A 26,242-nucleotide genomic window follows, 5' to 3' on the forward strand; every position below is an offset into this window, starting at 1 on the left:
TGGGCCGAGCCTGCAACATGTAAACGAGGGACACTGAGGGTGGGAGGGAGGGAACGACCCTAACTAATGGTCATTCCAAGACCTCACCGACTACTTTCAAGGATCATCGACGCCATCCACGAGGGACCGCCGCTCTCCAAGGATAAACCACGAGCAGTCCCAGCATAAACGAACCATGAGGGTAAGAACGAAAAGACAACGGGAGACTATATTTGGTCAACACAGGAGCCATCAACGCAGCCGGCCGGCGACGGGGGATCGGGTCAGTGGCCGCCAGCCACTACTATACTCAACACGATCTAGAAGCCGCTGAGGAGCTTCTGAGCGGCAACGTAGACCAGGCCGCTCTGCAGCAGGCCAACGCGCAGAACATGTCAGCTAGGGATCCGCGGACAGCACCACCGAAGCCTCGGGACCGCTCTCCAGACATGGTCATCATCAAACACATCGAAACACCCTGCCATCTGCAAGAGAGCAGCCATTCTTCCCCCCGGACCAAGGACGCCGGCCGGCGAGGCCAGGAACCCCATCCAGCCCCGGGAGCCTGATCAAGCAGTGGAGGAGTGTCCCCAGAAGGTGCGAACCCAGCAGCTTTGCCTGATGACTCGCCTTGTGGAGGAGGCTGGTAGTAGGATTATTCAAGTGTACTAACAGGCTCCAAGATACAGTCTTGACTACAAATGGCCTGAATGACGTTCAGTAACCATTCTGTTTGGATCCTAACCCCCGCGCGCACGGCAAGTCGATGTGCTTGGCACTGAATTTGTCACTTCCAGGTACAAAATGCGGCTGTCCCACTGACATGCACCTCGCCAGATGCAGCGCCCGTTTCTCTAGCAAGAGTCATCCAGTGAGTCGTCCAGTGAGTGCCTGTTTTGACGCCACCCAGTTTCGATCTGGGGACCTTTTGTGTGTTAGACAGATGTGATTCCACTACACCATGGTGTCGTACTTGTTGATGTACGGCCGACAACTATACGTACAATACATAACGGTACGCATCGTACACCACATAAAGGACACACACAGGTGCTGTGTCTGCCGATCCGAGTGAGCTCCCCAATCATCAGGTCTCAAACTGGGCCGAGCCTGCAACTTGTAAACGAGGGACACTGAGGGTGGGAGGGAGGGAACGACCCTAACTAATGGTCATTCCAAGACCTCACCGACTACTTTCATGGATCATCGACGCCATCCACGAGGGACCGCCGCTCTCCAAGGATAAACCACGAGCAGTCCCAGCATAAACGAACCATGAGGGTAAGAACGAAAAGACAACGGGAGACTATATTTGGTCAACACAGGAGCCATCAACGCAGCCGGCCGGCGACGGGGGATCGGGTCAGTGGCCGCCAGCCACTCAACACGATCTAGAAGCCGCTGAGGAGCTTCTGAGCGGCAACGTAGACCAGGCCGCTCTGCAGCAGGCCAACGCGCAGAACATGTCAGCTAGGGATCCGCGGACAGCACCACCGAAGCCTCGGGACCGCTCTCCAGACATGGTCATCATCAAACACATCGAAACACCCTGCCATCTGCAAGAGAGCAGCCATTCTTCCCCCCGGACCAAGGACGCCGGCCGGCGAGGCCAGGAACCCCATCCAGCCCCGGGAGCCTGATCAAGCAATGGAGGAGTGTCCCCAGAAGGTGCGAACCCAGCAGCTTTGCCTGATGACTCGCCTTGTGGAGGAGGCTGGTAGTAGGATTATTCAAGTGTACTAACAGGCTCCAAGATACAGTCTTGACTACAAATGGCCTGAATGACGTTCAGTAACCATTCTGTTTGGATCCTAACCCCCGCGCGCACGGCAAGTCGATGTGCTTGGCACTGAATTTGTCACTTCCAGGTACAAAATGCGGCTGTCCCACTGACATGCACCTCGCCAGATGCAGCGCCCGTTTCTCTAGCAAGAGTCATCCAGTGAGTCGTCCAGTGAGTGCCTGTTTTGACGCCACCCAGTTTCGATCTGTGGACCTTCTGTGTGTTAGACAGATGTGATTCCACTACACCATGGTGTCGTACTTGTTGATGTACGACCGACAACTATACGTACAATACACAACGGCACGCATCGTACACCACATAAAGGACACACACAGGTGCTGTGTCTGCCGATCCGAGTGAGCTCCCCAATCATCAGGTCTCAAACTGGGCCGAGCCTGCAACTTGTAAACGAGGGACACTGAGGGTGGGAGGGAGGGAACGACCCTAACTAATGATCATTCCAAGACCTCACCGACTACTTTCAAGGATCATCGACGCCATCCACGAGGGACCGCCGCTCTCCAAGGATAAACCACGAGCAGTCCCAGCATAAACGAACCATGAGGGTAAGAATGAAAAGACAACGGGAGACTATATTTGGTCAACACAGGAGCCATCAACGCAGCCGGCCGGCGACGGGGGATCGGGTCAGTGGCCGCCAGCCACTCAACACGATCTAGAAGCCGCTGAGGAGCTTCTGAGCGGCAACGTAGACCAGGCCGCTCTGCAGCAGGCCAACGCGCAGAACATGTCAGCTAGGGATCCGCGGACAGCACCACCGAAGCCTCGGGACCGCTCTCCAGACATGGTCATCATCAAACACATCGAAACACCCTGCCATCTGCAAGAGAGCAGCCATTCTTCCCCCCGGACCAAGGACGCCGGCCGGCGAGGCCAGGAACCCCATCCAGCCCCGGGAGCCTGATCAAGCAGTGGAGGAGTGTCCCCAGAAGGTGCGAACCCAGCAGCTTTGCCTGATGACTCGCCTTGTGGAGGAGGCTGGTAGTAGGATTATTCAAGTGTACTAACAGGCTCCAAGATACAGTCTTGACTACAAATGGCCTGAATGACGTTCAGTAACCATTCTGTTTGGATCCTAACCCCCGCGCGCACGGCAAGTCGATGTGCTTGGCACTGAATTTGTCACTTCCAGGTACAAAATGCGGCTGACCCACTGACATGCACCTCGCCAGATGCAGCGCCCGTTTCTCTAGCAAGAGTCATCCAGTGAGTCGTCCAGTGAGTGCCTGTTTTGACGCCACCCAGTTTCGATCTGGGGACCTTCTGTGTGTTAGACAGATGTGATTCCACTACACCATGGTGTCGTACTTGTTGATGTACAGCCGACAACTATACAAACGATACATAACGGTACGCATCGTACACCACATAAAGGACACACACAGGTGCTGTGTCTGCCGATCCGAGTGAGCTCCCCAATCATCAGGTCTCAAACTGGGCCGAGCCTGCAACATGTAAACGAGGGACACTGAGGGTGGGAGGGAGGGAACGACCCTAACTAATGGTCATTCCAAGACCTCACCGACTACTTTCAAGGATCATCGACGCCATCCACGAGGGACCGCCGCTCTCCAAGGATAAACCACGAGCAGTCCCAGCATAAACGAACCATGAGGGTAAGAACGAAAAGACAACGGGAGACTATATTTGGTCAACACAGGAGCCATCAACGCAGCCGGCCGGCGACGGGGGATCGGGTCAGTGGCCGCCAGCCACTCAACACGATCTAGAAGCCGCTGAGGAGCTTCTGAGCGGCAACGTAGACCAGGCCGCTCTGCAGCAGGCCAACGCGCAGAACATGTCAGCTAGGGATCCGCGGACAGCACCACCGAAGCCTCGGGACCGCTCTCCAGACATGGTCATCATCAAACACATCGAAACACCCTGCCATCTGCAAGAGAGCAGCCATTCTTCCCCCCGGACCAAGGACGCCGGCCGGCGAGGCCAGGAACCCCATCCAGCCCCGGGAGCCTGATCAAGCAGTGGAGGAGTGTCCCCAGAAGGTGCGAACCCAGCAGCTTTGCCTGATGACTCGCCTTGTGGAGGAGGCTGGTAGTAGGATTATTCAAGTGTACTAACAGGCTCCAAGATACAGTCTTGACTACAAATGGCCTGAATGACGTTCAGTAACCATTCTGTTTGGATCCTAACCCCCGCGCGCACGGCAAGTCGATGTGCTTGGCACTGAATTTGTCACTTCCAGGTACAAAATGCGGCTGTCCCACTGACATGCACCTCGCCAGATGCAGCGCCCGTTTCTCTAGCAAGAGTCATCCAGTGAGTCGTCCAGTGAGTGCCTGTTTTGACGCCACCCAGTTTCGATCTGGGGACCTTCTGTGTGTTAGACAGATGTGATTCCACTACACCATGGTGTCGTACTTGTTGATGTACAGCCGACAACTATACGTACAATACATAACGGTACGCATCGTACACCACATAAAGGACACACACAGGTGCTGTGTCTGCCGATCCGAGTGAGCTCCCCAATCATCAGGTCTCAAACTGGGCCGAGCCTGCAACATGTAAACGAGGGACACTGAGGGTGGGAGGGAGGCGGTAAGGCGGTAAGGCGGGGCCCTTCAGGCGGGGAAGAGACCAGCTCGGTAGAGTGCGGGATTCGTTTGGTAATGCACACCAGAGCGGCCACAGCCGCTATGACTGCCTCGAACGCGGGGCCGCCGCCGCAGCCGCCGCGACCTGTGCATCCGCCACAGGCGGTGCCGCCGCCACCGCCGGTACCTCCGAGTGCCGCGCAGAACTTCGCAAAGAAGTGCAAGAATGACCTCACGGCGACTGAGTGGGCCATTTACAAGCGATATGGCCCCTGCACGAAGTGCGGTCGCCAGTGACATCTTGCCAAAACGTGCGGACGCTGACGTGCTGCCCAGTACGCCACGCTTCCCGCCACGCTTCCGTACAACAAGAGTTTGGTGCGCATGTAAGTATGGGTTGCAAGCATGTCACAGTCGATAATCTTACAATAGTATTACATACCTACCCAACTTCAACGTTTAGCGTTGATTACATAGAAGATAGGTTACTTTCGGGTAGGAGTGGCGAGTAAATGGCCGCTATAGATGTCGCCCTGGAGGACACTGCGGAAGATGGAGACCCTCGAGACCAGCTGACACAAGTCCAAATGACGCGGTATGTCTTTTCATGCTTTGTGGCTTCCAACCATGCAAATGCGCCATGGTGCACTTGCAGCCATTCGCCTTCACTCGGGGTTTATTTAATTCTCTGCTGCGTCTATAGTCTGATGTCGCGGCTCTCGCGACGTGTCTCCACGATGTGCTGGACGGGGACGATGAACGGGTGGATGCTGTGCGTCGTCAATTCGAAGAAGATCTCGGCGTCTACTCCGTTGGTGAAGCATGGGAACTGTTCCGAGGTGAGAGATTGATCACAGAGAGAAAAGCGCGAGCCCGTGCCAGAGACGTGGGGCGGCGATGTCCCCGTGCCGAGAACAACCGGAAACTTTGCGAACGGTGTTTTGAAAGACAATGTGTCCTTCATTGCAGAGGATTTCCAGCTCTCCCCGCTTCGCGCCGCCATGGCACTGAGAGGGAATGTACCGGGCCTTACCGTCTCGGACGCGAAATCCCTTTTGTTCAAGATCAAAACGGCATCGGAGGGGGCCGTGGAGGATTAGGGACACAGGGATGCGGAGATTGGCACCGTCGAGGACGCGGCGGAACTGTGGTCCCGATGAGTGCACCAGCCGCCATCACCGAAGCAGAGGATGTGCCACCCCGCGTCAAGTCGCGTGGTGCTACTGGTAAGTGGCGACGTGAGATGTGTGGCAGGGAAGAGTGGGCAACCTAGAAAGGAGGAACCCACCTCACCCCACCCACCCAATTGTATAATGTTACACATACCGACGTCTATGAAACATCATACCATATGACAACAGAAATGCCCCCCTTGTTTTACAACCCTGTGTAGACGAGTTCAAAACAAACTGGTCAGAGCTCGGCGGTGTAGACCCATATGCCTGCTGCATCAGCGGCGGCATCAGGGGGTGGTTCATCGGTGCTAAGACTGGCAGTACACGGCCGGTCGCATTCACCAAGCAGTACTGCTGCTGAAAGCCGCTGTGGGTTATGCGTGGTTTGATGCCATACTACAATGGCCTGTCTGTTTTCTGCGCCAACGTTTGGCGTTTGTGTGTGGGCAATCCGGGAGTCAACAGCAGGAGGGAGGACCCCTGACATGGGGAGCGCGGGTAGCCAATCCACACGGAAGTGTCGTGGTTTACATGGGCCCAGGCGTGCAACGTTTTGTGTCAGTGTTTGGTTGCATGGGCGGAATACCGGGGGCGACTTCATGGGCCATGCCCCGCCCAACGGAGAGCTCGATGGATTAAGGCATAGATTGCATATGGTGAACATATTCTTCTCGGCAGACATCTGCATTTTCATTTGTTTTCAATGTAGCTCGTGGTACTGAGTTTAGCGGTGTATCAGAGATTTGTCGTTGTTTCCACCCGAACCTATTCATGCATACGAGTGTTGTGGGATAAACTGGACGAACTGCCGATGAAGTGTGGTGGGAAAACAGTGGGACCTCGGTGGCTGACTTGACTGGGTAATGCAGTCGTGGCCCTGAGTGCTTGCCTCCCGTAGTAGTAGTAGTGCCAGAGTACGGTAACCAGGTGTGCAAGTTTTCCCACTCCATGTCGTGGGATCGAAACTAATACGCACATGAGGCACTTGTAAGCGGTCCTCTTGCAAAGTTTTCTGTAAATTCCTTAAAAGTCATGTGCTTTTGGATGCCAGCCCGAGCCAATCCTGCCAACTTGACAGCCAATTCGACACCCTGAACACGCTAATTCGATACCCTGTCAGGCCAATTTGACACCCCGAACAGGTCAATTCGATACCCTGTCAGGCTAATTCAATACCCTGTTAGGCCAATTCGGCACCCGGACAGGCCAATTCGGCACCCGGACAGGCCAATTCAGGCCCAGCACAGCCCAATTCCGAGGCTCCACAGCGCAATTCGAATACCTCCGGCGAGTCCGCCAGAACAATTCCAGACCTCGGCAGACCAATTCTTTTGTCAGGAATAAAATCCAGGCTAATTCTGCGACAGAGCTCCTCCCTAATTCCAGCCCGGATCCTACCCTCCTTGCCCAGCTGCCAAGTGGCCAGCAGGCTGGGATTCACCACGATGATGACGATTTTAGAATTGAAAGGCGTTTAGAATCTCAAAATTACGTGCTCGCGCATGCGAATCGATCCGGCAAGCTTTGCGACAATTGCAGCCCAAAATGGGCATTATTACGTTTGACGCTTGTGCAAGTGACGAATACTAATGTTTGTATATTTTTTGGATCAGAGTTTGCTTTATTTTTTGACAAAGTCTCCCGGATTTGTCCGGATACCACATCGGAAGGATGCATCCCTATGTTCTATCCAGGCTCCCTCCCGAGTATAAATACTCGTTGCTTAGGAGGCCGCAACAACTTCTATCGTACGATGTCTCTTCAGATCTACATCGGTTGCTCGAACCGATGTGTCTGTAGGTATCTCAAGTGCGTGTCTAACCTTACATAATCATACAGCGATTAAGTTCTGTAACGCTCTAACGCGCTACAACAGTTGCACATCCGTTATTTTTCCCAGACCTCCACTACTAGAAGATGTCGTCACCAAGTTTGGAACCTGGCATGAGGTATTCATGTAACGCACGCGAGCTCTTGCCCATTGGTGGTTGTTGGCTCGGTCCTATTGACCCATGACGGCTTCCAGGCCCAGGTGGCCGAGGTGGCCGGCTTCGGACTGGACCTGTCCTCCTTTCTTCCTTCCGAGGATTTCTTCATGCACGTACGCGTAGTATACTCGCTAGATGTAGTTGGATGCTGGTGGTGAGTTGCTGAACCCAACGAATACATTCCGAAGTCGGATGGGGTGAATGGATTAGGGTGTCCCTCTCGCAGGGGAGAGCAGGGAACTGCCTCGGGAAAGGGGGCCGCTGGTGAAGCTATACCACCCTGTAACAACATACATATATGCATACATACATACGACTGTTTTGAAAGAAAAGCATGTAGTATTAATAACACCAACTCCCAAGCCACCATCATAATGTACCCAGTCGCCAAGCAAGCAACCCAAACCCAAAAACGTTATAACACAACTGCGCGCCCAAACACCAAAACAACGGCCGTCACAAGCCGCCGCCAACCGTCAACTGCAGCGGATTAGGACGGGTTCGAAATGCGCTGTTGAAACCTAACTAATACATCCTCCGGTAAAAAGAACTGTTCGCTGCCTGTTAAAAATGAAGAGTACCGGCAAGGATTGGCGGATACAGAGCCGATGTACGAGCCCACGTCCCACTAGCCAGTGGCAAACAATACGACACGATATAGCACATACTCCTTACCAGCTAACAACCAGAAAAACTTGAGTCATTCTTCTCTCAACTCAACGCCGCCAGGCCGCTAAGACACCTAGACATATGAATTAGCTATATACCCCATCAACCATTGGCCACATGCACGGCAGCTGCGCGGTTTGCTTGTTGCTATGGCACACGTATACATGGCGAGTGTACATGGAAGCAGGCCTGCGGCCCTGCTTGAGAACTAACAGAATAGGCAGCTTGCCGCCGTGCCAGGCGGCACGGCGGCAGCCAAGTCACCGCTTTAAGCAGCTGGCTTAATAAGCTTGCTTCGGCTTAGGCGGTAGAAGGAAGGTAGCAGAAAGGTAGAGCTAGTTAAGTACGCGCCACCAATAATGCTGCTACTGCTAGCCATCGTTACAATCATACTACATACCCATTAGGGTCAAAAGTCCTTCCGATGGTGGAAGGCATTGCGCCCCTAGTTGATGGACGGTGGTGACCTGGGATAAAGTTAACCCGCGAGCCGACCAGGAATGGAATTGGGCCGCTGTCGACCCGGCAGATTCCGTTGGATGCTGGTGGTGGGTGCGGAACCTGAGCGATCCACTGAGAAATTGGCTAGGGTGACTGGATGAGGGTGCCCCCAAATACCGGGGAAGGCAGGGTTTCGCAGGGTAGCTGCCACGGGCGAAGATACACCCCCCTGTTTCACACATCATACTACGGCAACAGGTAGGTAATAGTGACCCAATGCCCCAGTACAGCGCTGTTTACATGTGTCAGGACTATTACTTATGAACCAGTGCTATGTGATGTAGCAACCGCCGCCGACGCGACTCTCCCCCCCGAGCAGCTAGAGAGGCCGGCCGGGGAGGGGACAGTACACTTCAAACCAGTTAAGTAGCCTGGAAGTTTAGGTTGGCTCTGCACGATCTCATAGCCGCCGTGGAGAACCTGAAGAGCACATCCATCCAGTTATGTGTGTTCTTGTAGTAGCCGGTACACTGTACGACATAGATAACGTCTACAAATACACGCTAAGCGCGTCCACCAGCATCTCGAGAGGCCTTTTCATCAGCGGCCAGCTACTACAGTTAGTGCTTGTGCTCATGCACGTATGTACGGATGCCACTCACATGTAAAGCTCCAATACTGCACCGCCTACTACTAGGCTAGGAGCTGTCGCTCCCCACCGGCACCCAGCATGTGCTGTGACTTACTTTGCATGTCATCACCTGCAACTACTGAGCCCTGACTATACACACCCTTCCTCGCTATTTCCTCCTCGCAGCTTATCGGTTCATGAAACGTAACACATCCTCCCTGATATGCACAGCCGCATTCCGCGGGCATTCTAGGCATCCGCGAATGAGCAGCTTTGCCTGCGACGACCATCGTCATTGGGGTTGTTAAGAGTTATGTAGCTGCTGCAGCAGCCCATCACACCTTAGCCGCGCGCGGGCCAGCTCGCTCTGCCGTCGCCGCGCGTGCGTGTGGATGTGCATGTAGCTACAGCTGTGCATGTGTGCATGCGAGTGCGTGTGTGGCCCACTCACCAAACTCCGTGGTGTTCTTCGTTCAATCACCTCAGCAACTTGTATGTATGGCATCCTGACATGCCTGCTTGCCATGCATCTACTCAATGCATACTGTGCTATATTTCTAATCACTCAACAACCGTCCATCCCCGTGTATACGCCGTTTACTGGCTCACCATGCGCCCATTCGTACCGTCCAGAACCGCGTTGCCTAAATAGCTACATACTAGCTCTCCTGTAGGCCACCGATCCGTCCATCCGTCGATCCAGCTGGCTAGCAAGCTAGGTAGCACGACGCACCGTTTGAGACGTTGCAACGGTTAAACAGCATCAAGATAACTGAAATGCATGGGTAGCACAACCAGAAAACAAACAACTAACAAACCAAACAACCGAACAAGCATTGTATACCGAAACCAGTTTTATATCAACATCTGAAGGTGGCCGAGGACATATACTCCTTTTACTGCGACCAACCAAAGCACGACTCAACAAATACGGTCAAGTTGCATTTAAGTTGCAATATAAAGTACGCAAGCAAGTCAAAACGGGTCACAGGGCACCTATTATTAGTAGTCTGCAAGCCACAGTGAGGACAGGAAAGGAGCACAATGGTGCACCGAAACTACAGCTAGCTATAGAAGCAGGGAAAGCAGCACCAACCACCATAAGATGCAAATCCGCGAGCGCCGGGCTGGGCCCCAAAGGCTTTGTGGTCGGTGCCTTCCCTACGTATGTATACATATCTCTTATCCGATAAGAGAGCGATAAGAGAGCGAGTCGATCAGATCATATCGATCTGCCGGGTGGTCACTCCCAGCTCACCAAACAACAGGATGTAAATCCCGGACGACCCCGACCCCGATCCGACCAAGCCAGGTCAAGAATAGGCTTATGTAAATGACGCCCGCCGCCCAACGCATGGCGCGTTGTGTCAAAAGAAGAGGATTTCAGCAGAATGTGAAATGGTAGAGCGCACGCCTCCCTCTGTGGGAATATATATGATTGGCCCGCTTTACCGCAGCTGTCCGTATTCCGCATCGAAACCCTCGGGAAAGTGAAGGAAAGTGAAGGAGGGGAGGATCAAAAGCCACATACAGACGCGCACGCCAAAATCAACACTGCGCAGCACGCTGCCAGCCGAGGTCGACTGCTCACATACACCTGACTGTCCACTTGCTGCCCTCGCCGACGCCTAATATATTAGCATAGCTCACGCACGCACGCACGTTCGTCAGATGTGATTGCGCATGGCCAAATGCTAGGCGGGAAACATAGCAGCCAGCTGGCCAGCCTGCAGGTGGGCCAGCCTTACGTGTGCAGCCACTCCTAAATGATGTGGTGACTGCTGCCCATTATACCATATTATTTCAGGTTCCGGGGGACTGTTTGATGCATAAATTACTTCTGGGTTTTCGTTTGTGAAGAGTTGGCTGCTTTTTATATTGCCTCTCCCCGACACACCTCTGCAGCATCAAATAGATTCCAAATGACCAACATCCGAGCGCTGGTAGGGACAGAGCTCTCCCCCAGGTGGTGCGGCTGACAAGTTTTGAAGACATACTTTTTTGTGACACGATGACAAACAATACGTTTAATCGAGGTTGGGTGCTGGCCCCGTGAACCAAACTTTGCCTCCGAAACCAGGCGCGTAGAACAGCACTGCGGCCACTGCCAGTACTGCCATGATGAGTGCGGCGGTGTAGTTGGCCGAGCCCGGCGTCACAGGGTAGGATGTAGGAAGCGTGAATACCAGACTCGTCTGCAGGAGAGGGGAGGAGGTTGTGGGAATCACCACATGCACGACAAAGGACAAAGTGATATCCTGAGAGATGCAGCAGCAGTGGACACTTACTGTATGATTGTGTGATGAAGTATACTTACGTAGGGGGGATCAGCTTCGCTGATTTTTTTTATATTGGGCACATGATGCAGTTATAATTGTTTCCGGTCGTTGTTTCATTGAAGTCGTCATATCACGGTTGGCCTCGAGCCTCAGATATTCAGGTTTGATCATATTGGTTGATTGCAATCAGTCTGGCCCGTAGAAGGACGTTGGGAATGATGCAGGCAGGTTTCGTTTTGGCGTGGCAATGGTCTTAAATGCGTATGAAGTAAGCTACATACTAGGAGTACATCCTTTAATTCACACACGATTTCTAGTTAGCAATTAACTTTCTGGAGGTGTAAGATTGACATTTAACTGCCACTGTTGAGCTGTTCGGGCGCAGATTTTCGGAATTTCCAAATCTGTGACAGATGTAAGCTAAGTACGTTGCTGCAATAGCTTTTGTAACATTTCTTGCATATCTCTGTAAGATAAGAAAAAATTAATTATTTATTTTAGTTACTTCGTGTGTTAGGTAGTTAGTAGAGCTGCGATATATGAAGCTGTTGTCGGCACTGGTATGTATCACTATAGTTGGTACGAAGATGAATACTATGCATGTAAGTGGGACTAAGATAGATCTGTTCGAGTCTCCTCTTGTGCGAGCGGGAGTTCGAGTCTCCTCTTGTGCAATTTCTGAAGAGCGGGGTGTGCAGGACTACGCAATCCCTTCATACCGTACGGGCAATACTTCCGAACAGCGAGACTTCTACAGCTTCTGACGGACTACTTATTGTATTCCGGACTATTACGGGACCCTCATCGGCCGATCGGTATTTTAGTAGTAGTCATGGCCACAGTCACACCCATGGCCACTAGCTTGGCTGTCCTTACCTTCCCCAATGTTCGGGGACACCCTCATCCTTCTCACCCATGCCGACTTCTGCGAAGTCCGTGAATTTTTCGAGCTCAGCACCACCTACTACTTGTAACAAGCATCCATCTTATTACTATCAACCACACGAATAAATCTAAATTGCAACCAATATCTGTGTATGGATATTCTATATTCTATATTGCTCTACCTTTGGTAGGTCGTAAACCCAGCTAGCCTCGATCCATCCAATTCGCGTCGTGAAGTATTGCGACCTTATCGTCCGACAACTTAAAGCTTTCAAGCAACTTTCAGGTTTTTTGAAAGGAGGGATACCCACCAGCAAGATCCAGGAGCACGCCACGACCGCCAGCGTTCTGCCTGCCCGGCCCAAATTGAAGGGCCCCGGAAGAAAGCTATGCTTGTCGTGGAAAATCCGAAGGCATATGGGGATGCCTGCAGCAGCAGGGGTGGAGGTAGTGCGGCCGACGGCAGTGGGTTGTGGCAGCGGAATTATGGACCGTTACGGCGAGGTCGCAGTTAATACTACTACATTCGCGAGAAAGTTCATGCAGTTCTTGCATTGGCGCCGCTGATGAGGTGTTATGATTAATCGCACCGGCCTAGCAAGTCGCGGAACCCTAAGTCCTGGATCCTTTCCATTTCACTGGTGGACTCCGCCCTCTGGTTGTGCAGCGCACGGGCATTGTTGGTCTCCTGTATTTGTTGGCCTCCTCACAGTTTACTTATTCTTTATCGCCAGTAGTACTGCATCTAGGGTAGACCTTCCCCCAGTAGGCCCCCCTTCTCTCCGACCTCTACCTCCACAGCGACAACCCTCTCACCATAGCTCAGAGACAGCGCCACAACGCTTCCAGCGCTCACAGTGGCAAAGAACAAGTCATTGTACACGCATGGCAGCCCCAGCAGCAGCGCCAGCAGCGCCATCAGCCAGCAAGCCTTGACAGGTAACCGTGACCGCTGGGTCAGTCGCCGCCAGATGCGCGCCCCCGGCATGGCGCCGTCGCGGCTGAAGGCGTAAGCCATTCGCGCATTTGCACACAGCGACGCGTTGGCGCAGAAGAACAGGCCAATCAGGGGGATGTACGACAGGCCGAGCGCGCCGTACCCATTTCCGTACCGCTTTTTAAACACGTCCCTACGGCAGCACAGCGAGGATAGTGATGTGTGGTAACGTAGTAGTAGATCCTGTAAAAGGCGCTTTGTTGTAGCATTGTGTGGGTTGGGGTGTGTGTATAGGGTTTCACCAGTAGACGCTAGCTAGCCCCGGCTGTCCCTACCTTCCCCATGTTTCGGGGCGCCTTCATCCTTCTCATCACCCATGTGTGCCGACTTAAATGAAATCAGTGACGTTTTCGGGTTCAGCGCCCAATACCACCGTATTGTGAAAAAGGCCAGACCGGTGGCCGGCGACGATTCCACCCCGGTAGGTCATTTCAAAGGGACCGTCACCGTCCTACAGCATTTTGAACCTTCCATTATTCGGTAACGAGGGAAGATCCAATATATAAGTGTTAAAATGTTACGCCCATACGTAGCCGGCTGGGTCGCTTCAGTGTTACAAAGTCGCGCCTCAACAAATGTCCACAAGTATCCAGACGAATAAAACAATAATTATCTAATACCGTATTGCCGCAATTGTTTTTATAACTGATTATTTTATAAGAAAACGATTGCTATAAAAGTAAACAAAGTCAGTGCCTAGGCGGGAAGCCCGTACAGGCGCAGTCTTTGAGCTGTTTGCTTTGCAAAATTATTCGGAGGACGAGCTATAGAGTTTTGACAGGACGTGCAGAGTTGCCCTGCGGTGTAGCAGCTGCAGCAGCTGCTGCAGCTACTTGGAAGCCAGTTGCAGCTTCTGTGGACTTTTTATTATGCAGGCGAATAAGCTGTAAGAAACCCCTACACGGATTTGTAAAAAAGTTTTAGCTCACCAAAATAAAGAAAAAGTCCATTTTGATTTTAAAGAAATTTGCGTATCAAAACATTCGCGGCAATACGGTAATTCAGGGCCGAGATGAATGACAATCTACCCTACCCGCCCTATCCGGACATACAGGTTCTTTGACAGGGGGAAAGGGGTGACAGATAAACCCGTAAAGGATGCTTCGGCTCCCATTCGGACATCACAAGACACTCACCAAAGGAGCTGCAGAATGGCTCCATGACCTCCCGTAGCATTGTCCTGATTTAGAATGTTGTACATGCTCTGGCAGGGCCAAGGAAGGTATTTTTGGGAAGGCAGAAGGGAATGAACACACACAGAACAGCGAGAGGGGTTCACCATGGGATTGGAAAAGGAATAATATCAAACATATGATGAGGCCAAGTGTTGGACAGGGAAATTTTGCACAAGTGACAGTCCAACAAGGATTATGCTGTACGCGCCCGCTGTACGAATTTGTCCGTACCGGCATGGCGAAAGTGAGGCTCAGCAGCAGCACGAAGCCCAGGCCACTACACGCGCATACGGAGCCCACAAGTGCCAAGCTGCCGGCGTTCTCGCCGTCGATGGTTTCCTGTTTCATAGTAACCAAAGTACGACATGGGACGAGATGGTACGACATGGGCCGTGTGACAATGCCGCTTTACGGCAGGACCGTAACAGAACTACCATAACTACGGCCGAGCTGCTGTACTCCTTTCCCAACCTAAACCCAACCCCGTTATCAAGGACTTATAAAAAACGACCCCAGGCAGCTAGCAGATGTACGGCACCAGCATTGAAGACCCCGAATTCCTTTTTCCTGCAACACCCACGAAAACCACGCGGCGAGCTAATTGCCTGAGGGCTGACGAGCCCAAACCCCGTAATTAGCAAGGCCGATAAGAGGGGAGCAGACAGGTGCAACTGTCCAATTATTACTGCCGTACTGTGGCGTACCAACTATAAACGACCAACTAACCTCCACAACATGGATGCTGGCGTCATAGCCCATGATGGTCCATTGTGACATGAGCAGCCCCATTAGGAAGGTGTAGCCGGGGCTCTTGATGCCTGATCGGGAACGCAATGAACCACAGGACACAAAGAAAACTTGTAAAATGGAATTAAAGACGAGAGGTTATTTTGGGGAGAACAGTGTACTGTGGATGGACAGGGATGGAACTGTAGCGCGGCATTGGATCTGGGTTTTTACGTATGGGGGCCCCCTTGGAGTTTTCGCGCCTTTTGCATTTTGAATAACTTCGTTCACCTACACATCTGCACACATGTACACACGTGCACATGTGCATATGCATATACGCCAACGACGACGCCAACAAACTAAAGCGCGATAAAAGCGAAGGAAGGTCCCATTCTATACAAAACATGGTGCGCGGGCTGACCCGCGCATAACCCTCCTATCTGGCATCCTGCAGTACACCGTGTTATAAAACCCTGACGTACAACAGCATGCGTTTCCTGCACGTGTACCACAATTTCACCAAATCGCCAGGTTACCACCACTACCTTTCCGCCGTACAGTACGATACCCTACCGTACCATGTTCCCCCATGTCGGACGCCCACGTGGTCAAAACGTACTGCGCTGAATTGAGCGGCCGCGCGGTAAGCAGTATTACCGTACAAAGCGCCAGAGTGGCAATCACGTGCCAAAAGAATGACACCATATTTGTGAAGGCGGTAATGGCGGATGTGAGGGAGTTGAGGATGGAGTGAACCTGCGGTACGGCAACACGCATGGGGCACATCAGTTTAGGTCACAGCTATAGGACTGCATGTAGTTGCAGAAAGCAGCCCTAGCGGTGTGCATGCTCTTGTCGGCCAACATTTCCCAATGTTACATAAAGCTGAGTGGCCCCCACAGTGCAAGCAGAGGGCCCAATGGCTCGAGCAGCCCCCTTCGGCTCAGCGTTTCATTCACAACGCCGCAGGAAGTAAGTGGCGAGGATGGCACACGAGATCAATCCCTTACCGATGTGTGTGTATGTATGCCTGTATGTGCGTGCGAGAGTCTATGTGAGTATGTGTGAGTATGTGTGAGTATGTTACAAGTATCTGACCGGGCCTTTCCTTCCGTCCTGCAGGACGGCGGCACATCAGCCGCCAAGGAGGATCGCTGCCAAGGAAACGAGCCCGGACGCTAACAGGTGAAGGGGAGCTGGTACATGGCGGCGGGAGAGGCCGTGGGACCGGCTGGGGCGGCCGTGGGACCGGCTGGGGAGGCCGTGGGACCGGCTGGGGAGGCCGTGGGACCGGCGGGGCGACGGCACATCGCAGAGGGCATCAGGGCCTTCGGGTGTTCGTGTTGGTGTGCCTGGTGTATACGCGTCCTCCAAACCCGGCACGGCACGGCACGGCACGGCAGCCATCCCCAGCCACTCCCCATGCACCCCTAGTTCCTCCTTGCCCACCCAGACGCACAGCAATGATCATCCAGCCTACTCCACCCGGCAGCCCCCCACCCCACCCCACCCCCCAGCACACTGTACCGCACCCCGCCTCACCAGTAACATGAGCGCCATGATTCCAAACAGCGCCGTCTTAGACAGCCGCAGTCCGCTACCCGACGGGCCCCCGGTCTGAAGGAACACGACACCTGCGATGGCCTCGGCGAGGCTGTACTCCAGACCCGCAGTGAAAGCCACCTGGCAGGCCGGGAGGTTTCGGGGCGAGCGGGGGAGGCTTCTGGTGTGTGTGTGTGTGTGTGTGTGTGTGTGTGTGTGTGTGTTACATGGCTGGGGGTGCGTGACCCCATACCTGTAAACCACTCATACGAGCCGAAGGCCCAAGGGTTGTCGGTATGTGGGGAGTCTGAGTAAGGGGCAGAGAGCCAGAGTTTTGTATACGTGTGCGTGTGTGTCTCTGTATGTATGCACGTGTGCACGTGTGTAAATGATCTTAGCCGCTTGAGAGAAATGTCTACGGTGGTAGGGTTTTGTAGGGTAGGGAAAAGCTGTTGGGGAGGCCAGTTTGAGGTCAACTCCCCTGCCCTTTTGCCCTCAGTTACCCCTTCAGAGTGCTTTCTTTTTTCTTGGGATCCTGAACCCTCGCCTGGATGGTTCGGGATGCGCTTTTACGTCGCTCGCGTCAATTCTGACGGTTCGATGGTTCGATGGTGCTGATGGTTCGAGAAGAGTGTGGCAGGTAATGCGATGTCGTGCAGGGACAAAAGAGAGGGAAGAGAAGAAAAGGCCTCCCCTGGAGGGGAGAGAGAGATGGGGCCTCAGCTGGAGGAAATCTCTAGGACACCCTCCTAGCAACCACTGACACACCTACAGACATACAGCAGGCGGCTGGCAGAGGTTAAGGCCTGACTTCTGCTCCCAGTCGACCCAGTCGACCCGGGTTCAAATCCGCCTGCCGGCTCCTCGGGTGTTTGAGGAGTGATGAAATGGGAGGTGGCCCCCCATCTTACGGACGGTGTAGGAAGTGATAAAATCAATTTGCGAGCTGACCAGGAACTAAGTTGATGCGCCGTTGATCCGCTAGATTTGGTTGGATGCTGATGGTGAGTTGCCGAACCCAACGAATATATTCTGAAGTCGGATGGGGTGACGGATTAGGGTGCCCCTCTAGCAGGGGAGAGCAGGGACTGCCCCGGGAAAGGGGGCCGCTGGCGAAGTTAACCACCCTGTAACAACATACATACAGCGGCCGCCACCCTCCTACCTGTCCTAGCAGGTTGAGCCATCCAGCCATCCAGCAAATAGCCGTACGATGCCGTACAGGCGCCAGAACCCAGGACCTACGCACACAGCGGGCCAGAATCGGGTTTACCTGCCCAGAAGGCAATATAGCTTGCAAGCTACTTGCAATTGCAAGTCCAAGTCCAGCAACTTGTATTATGAAACCAACGATTTGCTGGTCGTCAATCCTTAATCGGTTTTTTGCGATCCCCAAGAACCGTATTGACCTTGATGTTGTTACGCAGCCAAGTTGATTATTTGCGATGTACGAAGTATCGTACTTTGAACTTCAACCCTAAAATTCGTATCCTCCTAAATAAAACCGCAACGCACCAGTAATAGATGCCGCCGCTTGTTGGATACGCGGACAGCAGCTCAGCCAGGCAGAACGCCACCACCAAACTGAAGGCGGAGCAAATTACCCAGCCCCAAATCACGCTGACGGGGCCGCCGTACGCCAGGCCATACTTGCCGTACGTGTCTGTCGTACCCAAAGCAATGGGAGCGTAGTCAGACCGGTTTGGTGGTTAGGGTGTTATTCATTAATTGCATCGTGAACAGGAGAAATGTGGGGAAGCGACGGAGAGCAGGAGAAGGGCAAGGCTGGCGAGTCTCAGTGTTTTGCTTGGGAGGAAACGGAGATAACGAGCCAGACGTGCTCGGGGCTCGGCGACGACATACATACAGACAAACCTCCGCCGTTATCCCCGGGGCATGACGCCATTACGGAATCCCAAGAGCTAGCTGTACCTTCCAGTATAGTGAGGTGTGCGGGGTAGGAAGGGGGCATGCATAGCTAGGTTACTAGTGCAGGCACCTCAAAACCGCCCTCCGCTGCTGCTGGCCTCTGACGGCGGATACGGCTGATACGCCTGATTCCGCCGATACGGCCAATATGGCCGATACAGTCCGTGTCATTCCCGTTCAGCAGTTCGCAATGCCCCTCCCCGCTCTGTAAGTCGTTGCTTTTAAAAAAAATGCTGCAACAAAGGTACGCATTCAACTCGGTAATGTACGGCATGTACGGAAATTCGTTCATGCGCGGAAATCTGTCCATCGCCAGAAAAGCCCGCCGCCATGCCGCCCCGTGCTGATTGACTCACCAAAGCCCGCTAACGACATTAGCGGTACTTGCAACGGCAATTAAGACTTCCCACATAACGCGAAAAACCCACCGGTGGCATCAGAGAGCATTGACGTTTTCCCGGGGGTTCTCTGGCCCCCGGGAGAGCACCAGAGATATCGTATTGTGGGGTTTCGTACGGCGCTCTGGACGTTAACCACGACCCCACCACCGTCCCCACCACACCGTCACATAGTGCCACAGTGCCACAGCAATGCACCCGCCCACGGCCCTTTGGTGCATTGTGTCGGCCGCTGTGGCCGAGCAACCAGCCATCCCCCGCCATCGCGCCCATCCACAGCCACACAACAACACGGCCCATCACGGCCACTCCCCGGTGGGGGCCGCCAATATCCCTCCTCACCTGCCAGCACGAAGAACGAGAGTACGGAGGTGGAGATGGCCAGGTTGTTGAGCATTGTAAAGTTGCGAGCAAGTTCCTGCTTTGCAAATGGGAGCAAATTCCCATATGTTTTTTCCAGCAAGTAAAGACATCATGACGCGGGGGGGCCGTGTCCAAGGGCGACACACACACACACACACACACATTTCCTATCTAGGCAACATGGCGGAATATGGCTAGCCAATAATAAGGCCCCTGTCGCACCCCATAGCACCTATCGCCCCCCGTCTCGCCACGCAGCCACCCCGACAGCAGCAGCAGGTGGTCGATTGCCTCTCATTACGGAACAACGCTTCAACGGATTCCGAGCCGGGAAGACGCTGCCCGCATTCCGCCGCGGCACACACCCCCCACATGAAACTTGAGTGCAACTGCAACTGCATCACGCGACCGTACCCACCACGTGTGACCTTGAGATACGGCAACACGGCACATTGCACATTGTGAGCATGCCGTACTCTCAGTGCCGTACATACCTGGCGGTACCCCATCTGCCACAACTTGACCTCGTCCCACTTCCCCGCCCGCGAGCGTGGTCCGTGGCTTCGCCGGTGTTTGCTGCCATGGCTGCTGCTGCCGCCGCCGTGGTTGCTGCTGTTCACGCCGCCGCCGCCCATGGTGCTTACCACCACGGGATTCTGCGTGGTTGATGATGGAGACAACGGTTGCGGGCGTGTGTGGGGAGGGGAAGAGAAAGACGGGGGTTGGAGGACCCCATCACGGTGAATATGTGGATTTTTATGCATCCGGATACCCGTGTGTGCGCACGTGCCCCCACCTGCGTATGTATGTACGTACGTATGAATGAACGTACGTACCGTACGTATGTATGTATGTATGAGTGCAATATGTACGTATTATGCTGCTCCACAGTCCACAGCCATGTATTCGTCGTGGTAATCACGTGACCATAGCTATGCCGTGACAATGTAATCCTTTATTTATCAACTCATATGGGATGTGCGGAGCCTGGAGTGTGGTTGGGTATGAGGTGGACAAGCGCGTGTGTGCGTGTCTGTACCTGTCCGAATCTCTTTATGAACGTCTTACAGTGGGTTGGTGGATTTGGACTGATAGAGGAGGATTGGGCGATGAGTTGCGATGTATGGGAAGCATACGTGACGGCGGCAAAGGTGGGCCTTTTGCGCTGGGCCGTGTGGCGGCCACAAAAGAGGAACGTCAAAATATTAGCATGTCTGGACTTTCGCTGTTGCTGTGCCCGAAATGTCCTGAACGCCTCATGACCGCGCTTAAACCGGTATTGACCTGACTGGGTTTGGCAAGCGAATGGCCGACAATATGTACTGTAAGTTTTCCTATTTCGGTTTCAGGTGAGATCATCTGTTACAGTGATCCCGGTGTTCGAGAAGTGTGACGGGGGCACTTACCTGCCAAGATGGCGGTTTCATAGGGCCATGCTACAGGCCACAAACAAGATGCGTAAGCAAAATTTCACTCAAGATTCTGATAATACCCAACACGGCGAGGGCTGCTCAATGCACGCAGCATTAATCAAGTCGATTGACAATCCAGAAGGTAATACTGGCGCTAAGGAGTTACCGACGACGGTGATGTAACTAATATATTTCATACGAGGTAGGGCATGTTTCGATACGGAGTAAACGAAAATTCCACCTGGTCCTTTCCACTTACCCGTGCCAGTGGTCGGGCTCCGTAACATGTCTCCCCTTTAGTCTGGCTTGGATTCACTGATGCAAGCCCAAAACATCCTCCGAATTGGCCTTTGAAAGCGTCGCCTGCCATAGCGCTTTGTGCGTCGCCTCCACGAAGTGAAGTTGGCAAGTCATGCCAGCGCATCTACCATTTGGATGATACTGCTTTAACAGCTCCTACTGATCATTTCGCTGACCAAAGGGTTTGCGCATATGGCCGAAGCTGATTAGATTTGCCAGGTATCCCTAGGGCTACAGTCATTAGAAGGCGAAACGTCTGAAAACTTTGCAGCGATAATATAATGAAAACTTTTTAAAGGTGTGAAATCTTCAGAACTGTAATACTGTGCATGTGGACTGTACATCTCCAGTTCACACGTAATACCAATTCAATGCATATCTCATCCATGTGAACAGGGGCTAAAAATTTGGTGAAGCGTTATGAGTGCGCAGGTGCTTACCGAGAGGTGTAGCCACGAGGTGCCACGTGCTCCGTACCGCGCTTCTTCGTTGCAGGATTCCTTGTAAGGCGAAGGTTTCTTACAGCGTAGCTACACTTGAATGAATAACAAACCTAAGAAACGATAAGCGTCCCTGTTACCATGGTTGCATGGAGCTTCAGGGCACGACTCTATGTCAGGCTTCTGCGTCTATTTTTCGTGACCAGAAAGTATCACAAACTTGCACAATTACACAGGGGTTTTTGCTCAAGCGTTTTGCCCGGCTCTTGGCACTTTGCAGGACCTACATGCGGGAACCCTAAAGGTCCTCTTCGATTATGGCCCGCTTGCGGAAATACTGAATACAATACAAAGTGATTGAAATTCATTATTAATCACAATCTCCAAATAGTTATAACTACGCGGCCTTGTCCGTTGTAACTCGTCGGTTCCTTAGTCATCGTGGTGCCCTTCGGGGGCCGCGATGTCCATTTCCTGCTTCAGGAAGGCTCTTGGAATGAGGTTTGCAGACGCAATGACAAAATAATTAGCTAAGAAAAGATCTTTCAATATGGCACCCTTGTGCAGGTGGGTCAAACGAGGTTCGCGAAGTTGCCGCGTTTTATTGCACACCCAATGAACGGCTCATGTACTTTATGGGCGCAAATAAAGTGTTCAATGTGGCTAAGGCTCAATAATGATGCACGCTTGAGGTGTGGTCTCGTTCAGATTTCATAAATAGGCCCGGTGCTGCCCCGACAGGGCCCGACGGTGGTCTTGAACAGGTCTGGTAGGAACGACACAGGCACGTGATGTAATCCACGTGGATATGCAAGGCTCGCCATTTCCCACAATTAAAAAATTGGAATGATACTGCGCAGTGCAGCCTCCGCAGGCCTGCTTCGCGCAAGTCGTTCGCGCTCGAATAGGTCCACAGCAGCCTACGACAAGGCTGCACGCTTCCCGGCTTGGACCTTTTTCGCGACGAGGCTCTTGAGTGCGCTCGAGACTTCGTTCTCGGATACATCGTTCTGCATCCTTTCCTTTGCAGTAATGCCATTTCAGCATTGCTCGTTCGCCGATTGCCGACATGGATCGGCCGTTTAAAATGTATAAGATAACGTACACAGCAGGCGACCTTTGCGGAAATGGATTTTGCCCACAGTTTACCGCGTATACATGATACTGATGTCCGCTGGTGGTAACAAAGGCGGAGGAAATGTTTATCGCTGGTTAGTATAAATTCGAGCAAGAGGTTGCGGTAGAGGGTAATAGCGAACGCCCAGAAGCGCCAGGGAGGACTTCGGAGGACAAGTTGGCGTCAGGCTGCCATTGTGTGTCCGGTGAGCTTCTGTCGAGGCTGAATAAATGGTACAATGCCCGGCAAAATTTCGGTATTTCGGTCGGTAACGTCGACTAATCTGTCGTTCTATCGACTTCCACCGCCAAAGAGCCTTTTGGTGCGGCAATACGTTGTTCCCTGCCTAAATAGGATGCGACATCGCCTTCTGCATGCAAATTTCATGCAAAAGCGCAACGATACGGTTATCTGGTAACTGTATCGACCGGTGCCCACTGGTCGTGCATGGCGCCTGAGGCCAGCTCTGCGTACTTGAGCAGCCCGCTGTACCGACGGGAACGAGCAAAGTAATACGCAGAGGACGCTTCTGCAGGCCGCAGCCGAAGAGAGAGCATGTCAGGCAGACATAGTCGGCCTCCAATCATTCACCCGCTTGCCCTGGTGCCTGCAGGCTCTTTAGTCCTGGCGGGATCAAAACCTGTAGATGGTTCAACTTGCATGCGCGTCCCCCTTTCGGAACCCCCGTTGCTAGTAATCGCAGCCGTTGGATCTTGACTTCAGCTTTGTATGCTAGTTTGCGCTCTTAAATTTTGCGGCGCCCGTGTTTCGCCAGCGCTGCCCGGCCTATCCATTCCAGAAACCCACTGTCGATATATCGCCATGCCCATGCCATATGGCGTCCTTACGTGAAACGCAGCCATCTAATTGTGCCGATTGGTATCCCGGGACGCAAATTAACACAACCCTACTCATACTCCTCATCTTGCGTGCCCAGAATCCCTTGCAATATTTATTCCGGAGGAAGGACTACGAGGAAAGGGACGAGCAATACCACGAAGGTGCGTCCGGATGGTGTGAGAAGCCCGGGGAAGCGGAACGGCAATGTCCGCTACCCAACACGTCAATTTTGTGTCTTATTATAAGCGGGTCCCCTAAGTTACCCGGTTACGATAGGCGGTGATGGCATGTTTGTGGTGATAGGCGATATTTATTGTTGTGGAGGATTGCAGAACTCCCCAGCGGTTGCAAAGGCCAACAGATACAGGGCCCGGTAAGTACCCTCAAGGCTGCTCTCACCCGGACTGAGCACCCAGGTTGATACACGCCTAAATACCTGACCTGTGGCACCCGTTCACATGTCGAATCGGTGCATATGAGGGCCTTGTGAAGTGTCGTGCGAGATGATACGCAGCTGTACGCAGTATGCACCAAGTGCCTCGACCAAAACATGCTCACAGTGCAATGGCACAGATGGCTCCAAAGTATGCACGGTGGTATCGGCTCCTGCTGGGCCTCAAACGAATCCCAAAGCATGCCCCTTAAATTTTTACCACCCAGCATTCACACAACGGCAAACGCAGGCCAAGAGCAGCAAAAAGTGTTTGTCATTCTTATGTTCAGCCAGGTGCGCAAAATGGTAAGATAGGTTGTACTCAGAGCGGAGGTCTCGCAGTTATGTCTGCTTGCAGATGAAAAAAAGTTACACCCCTACAAAGTACAGGCACCAGCGCGGTCGACTCCTACCAACATATCAAACTCAAACGACTCAAATAATAGAGCGCTCATGCTGCAGTTGTCTGTATCTTGCAAATGCGTGAAACAGTGCAATTTGCAAGGCAGGAGGACCCTTCCTGGACCTACGCCGTACACGTTCTGCCCATGCAAGACCTCTCTGCGAAACCGCTCTCCCGTACGGCCATTCCGCGCACACAACTCACACTGTATATACAAGGCAACAAGGACGAGCAATCGTCCTATTGGTAAGTCACCTGGCGTTATCCCTGCTCGGCACTCATTTTTGGTAGGATCTCTGAAGGTCTCCAGTTCGCTGGCCAGCTGGCATCTTATAAATCCAACACACTTGCCAAAAGCAGAGTCATGCCAAGCCACCAAGCTTTGAATTTGACCGCGCGGTGTTCTTCGCGGCGTCCCATTGCCAGGTCGATTTGGCGCAGGTTCTTGGCCTCCGCAGTGGGCCGCCTGAGCGGACCCATGCCGGAGGCCTACGGACCAAAGAAAAAAATTGAATGGGCCAATAGCGTGGGCGCCCAGCGGCTGGGTTGTTCCTGAGCGGACACCGAGATGAAGCTCAAGCTCAAGCTGCCCGGCGCAGCAGGCCAGGCGGCTTCTGGCCAGGCCGAGCCCAGCAGCAGCACAATTGCTCCGTCCGCGCAGCCGACGGCCTCCACAGCCGGGACGCCGAACAGGAAACGCAAGGAACCGTCCATGGGTGGCATCGCCGACAGCGGCGAGCTGCCCCCTTCTGGACCCCCCCTTAAGCGACCAGCCACTTCTGTGTCGGCTCAACCGGCTTCAACCGGCGGTACTAGCATGGCGCCCCCCAGGCTGAAAATCGCACTGCCAGGCGCACGCGCAGCAGCAGCAGCTGCTGGCCGCGGCGCAGCTACACCCAGCCACTCCGTAGGGGCCGCGGCACCTACGCCCACATCTATCCCTGTAACCCGTCCATCTGCTACTGATACAGGACTCGACAGCACTCCTACAGGCCAGGCACGGCCGCCGCTGCCGCCATCAAGCGGTGGCGGTGGCGCCATAGCAAAAGTACGGCTCAGCGAAGAAGCTCGCATGATAGCTCTGCAGGTCAATCAAGCCTACGCAGGTAGCGGTGGTGGTGGTGGCGGTGAAAGGGGAGGTGCAGGCGCGGGTGCCAATGGCGGTACCGCGGGCGTGGGCAGGGGGGAAGGAGCTAAAGGGGGAGGAGGGACTCCGAAACCAGCGCCCGTGCCAGGGCCGCCTCCGCAGGCGCCCCAGCAGCTGGTGGCACCTCTGCCTTCCGGGGAGGGACCGCCCATTAAGAAGATTAAGCTAAAGATGGGTAACCTGGCGAGCTTGGCAGCGAGGATCGCACGAGGGGAGCCCACGGGACCAGAGGATGGCGGCGGCGGTGCCGCTGGTGGTGGTGGAGGCGGCGGTGGCGGTGGCAGCGGTGTGCCTGCTCCACGGGATGGCGGTGGCGGCAACGGCAACGGCAGTGGTGCTGTAGCTGCGGCGCCCGGGGCCCCGCGTTCGGGACCTGCCGCGCCGCCGCGTCTGCCTTTCAAGCTGAAGATTCCGGTGCTGTCGGCGGCTGGTTCCGGCGCTGGTGGCGGTATTGGAGGCGGTGGCGGCGGTGCAACTACGACGGTGACCACGAAGCCGCTGATCACCACCACGACACGGCCTGCCGTCGTGATGACGAAGCCCGTGGCAGCGGGCTTGGATGACGATGACGAGGATGAGGATTACGGGCCGGAGCCGGATTTTGCATT

The 26,242-nt window shown here is 53.7% G+C and overlaps 2 protein-coding genes across 2 annotated transcripts in view; one reads left to right on the forward strand and one right to left on the reverse strand.

Annotated features, from left to right (window-relative positions):
* Positions 1 to 11,272: 11,272 nt before the first annotated feature.
* Positions 11,273 to 19,603, reverse strand: aoc1 (amino acid carrier 1; the record flags this gene model as incomplete). Its single annotated transcript, XM_002959010.1, has 11 exons — positions 11,273 to 11,440; positions 12,721 to 12,836; positions 13,226 to 13,539; positions 14,543 to 14,610; positions 14,813 to 14,920; positions 15,308 to 15,391; positions 15,884 to 16,066; positions 16,853 to 16,993; positions 18,018 to 18,093; positions 18,368 to 18,515; positions 19,522 to 19,603. Coding segments are annotated over 11 exons (1,488 nt in total), but the record flags the coding sequence as incomplete, so codon positions are not given.
* Positions 19,604 to 23,049: 3,446 nt separating this feature from the next.
* Positions 23,050 to 26,242, forward strand: part of VOLCADRAFT_100426 (uncharacterized protein) — a gene marked incomplete at both ends in the record, with an annotated part of 7,062 nt that continues 3,869 nt past the window's right edge. The window contains 5 exons of the mRNA XM_002959004.1: positions 23,050 to 23,133; positions 23,749 to 23,812; positions 24,335 to 24,378; positions 24,640 to 24,733; positions 25,459 to 26,103. Coding sequence (XP_002959050.1) covers positions 23,050 to 23,133; positions 23,749 to 23,812; positions 24,335 to 24,378; positions 24,640 to 24,733; positions 25,459 to 26,103 — 931 coding nt within the window. The remainder of the gene's footprint in view (positions 23,134 to 23,748; positions 23,813 to 24,334; positions 24,379 to 24,639; positions 24,734 to 25,458; positions 26,104 to 26,242) is intronic.

This window comes from Volvox carteri (assembly GCF_000143455.1).
Source record: "Volvox carteri f. nagariensis unplaced genomic scaffold VOLCAscaffold_118, whole genome shotgun sequence".
NCBI classification, from domain to species: domain Eukaryota; kingdom Viridiplantae; phylum Chlorophyta; class Chlorophyceae; order Chlamydomonadales; family Volvocaceae; genus Volvox; species Volvox carteri.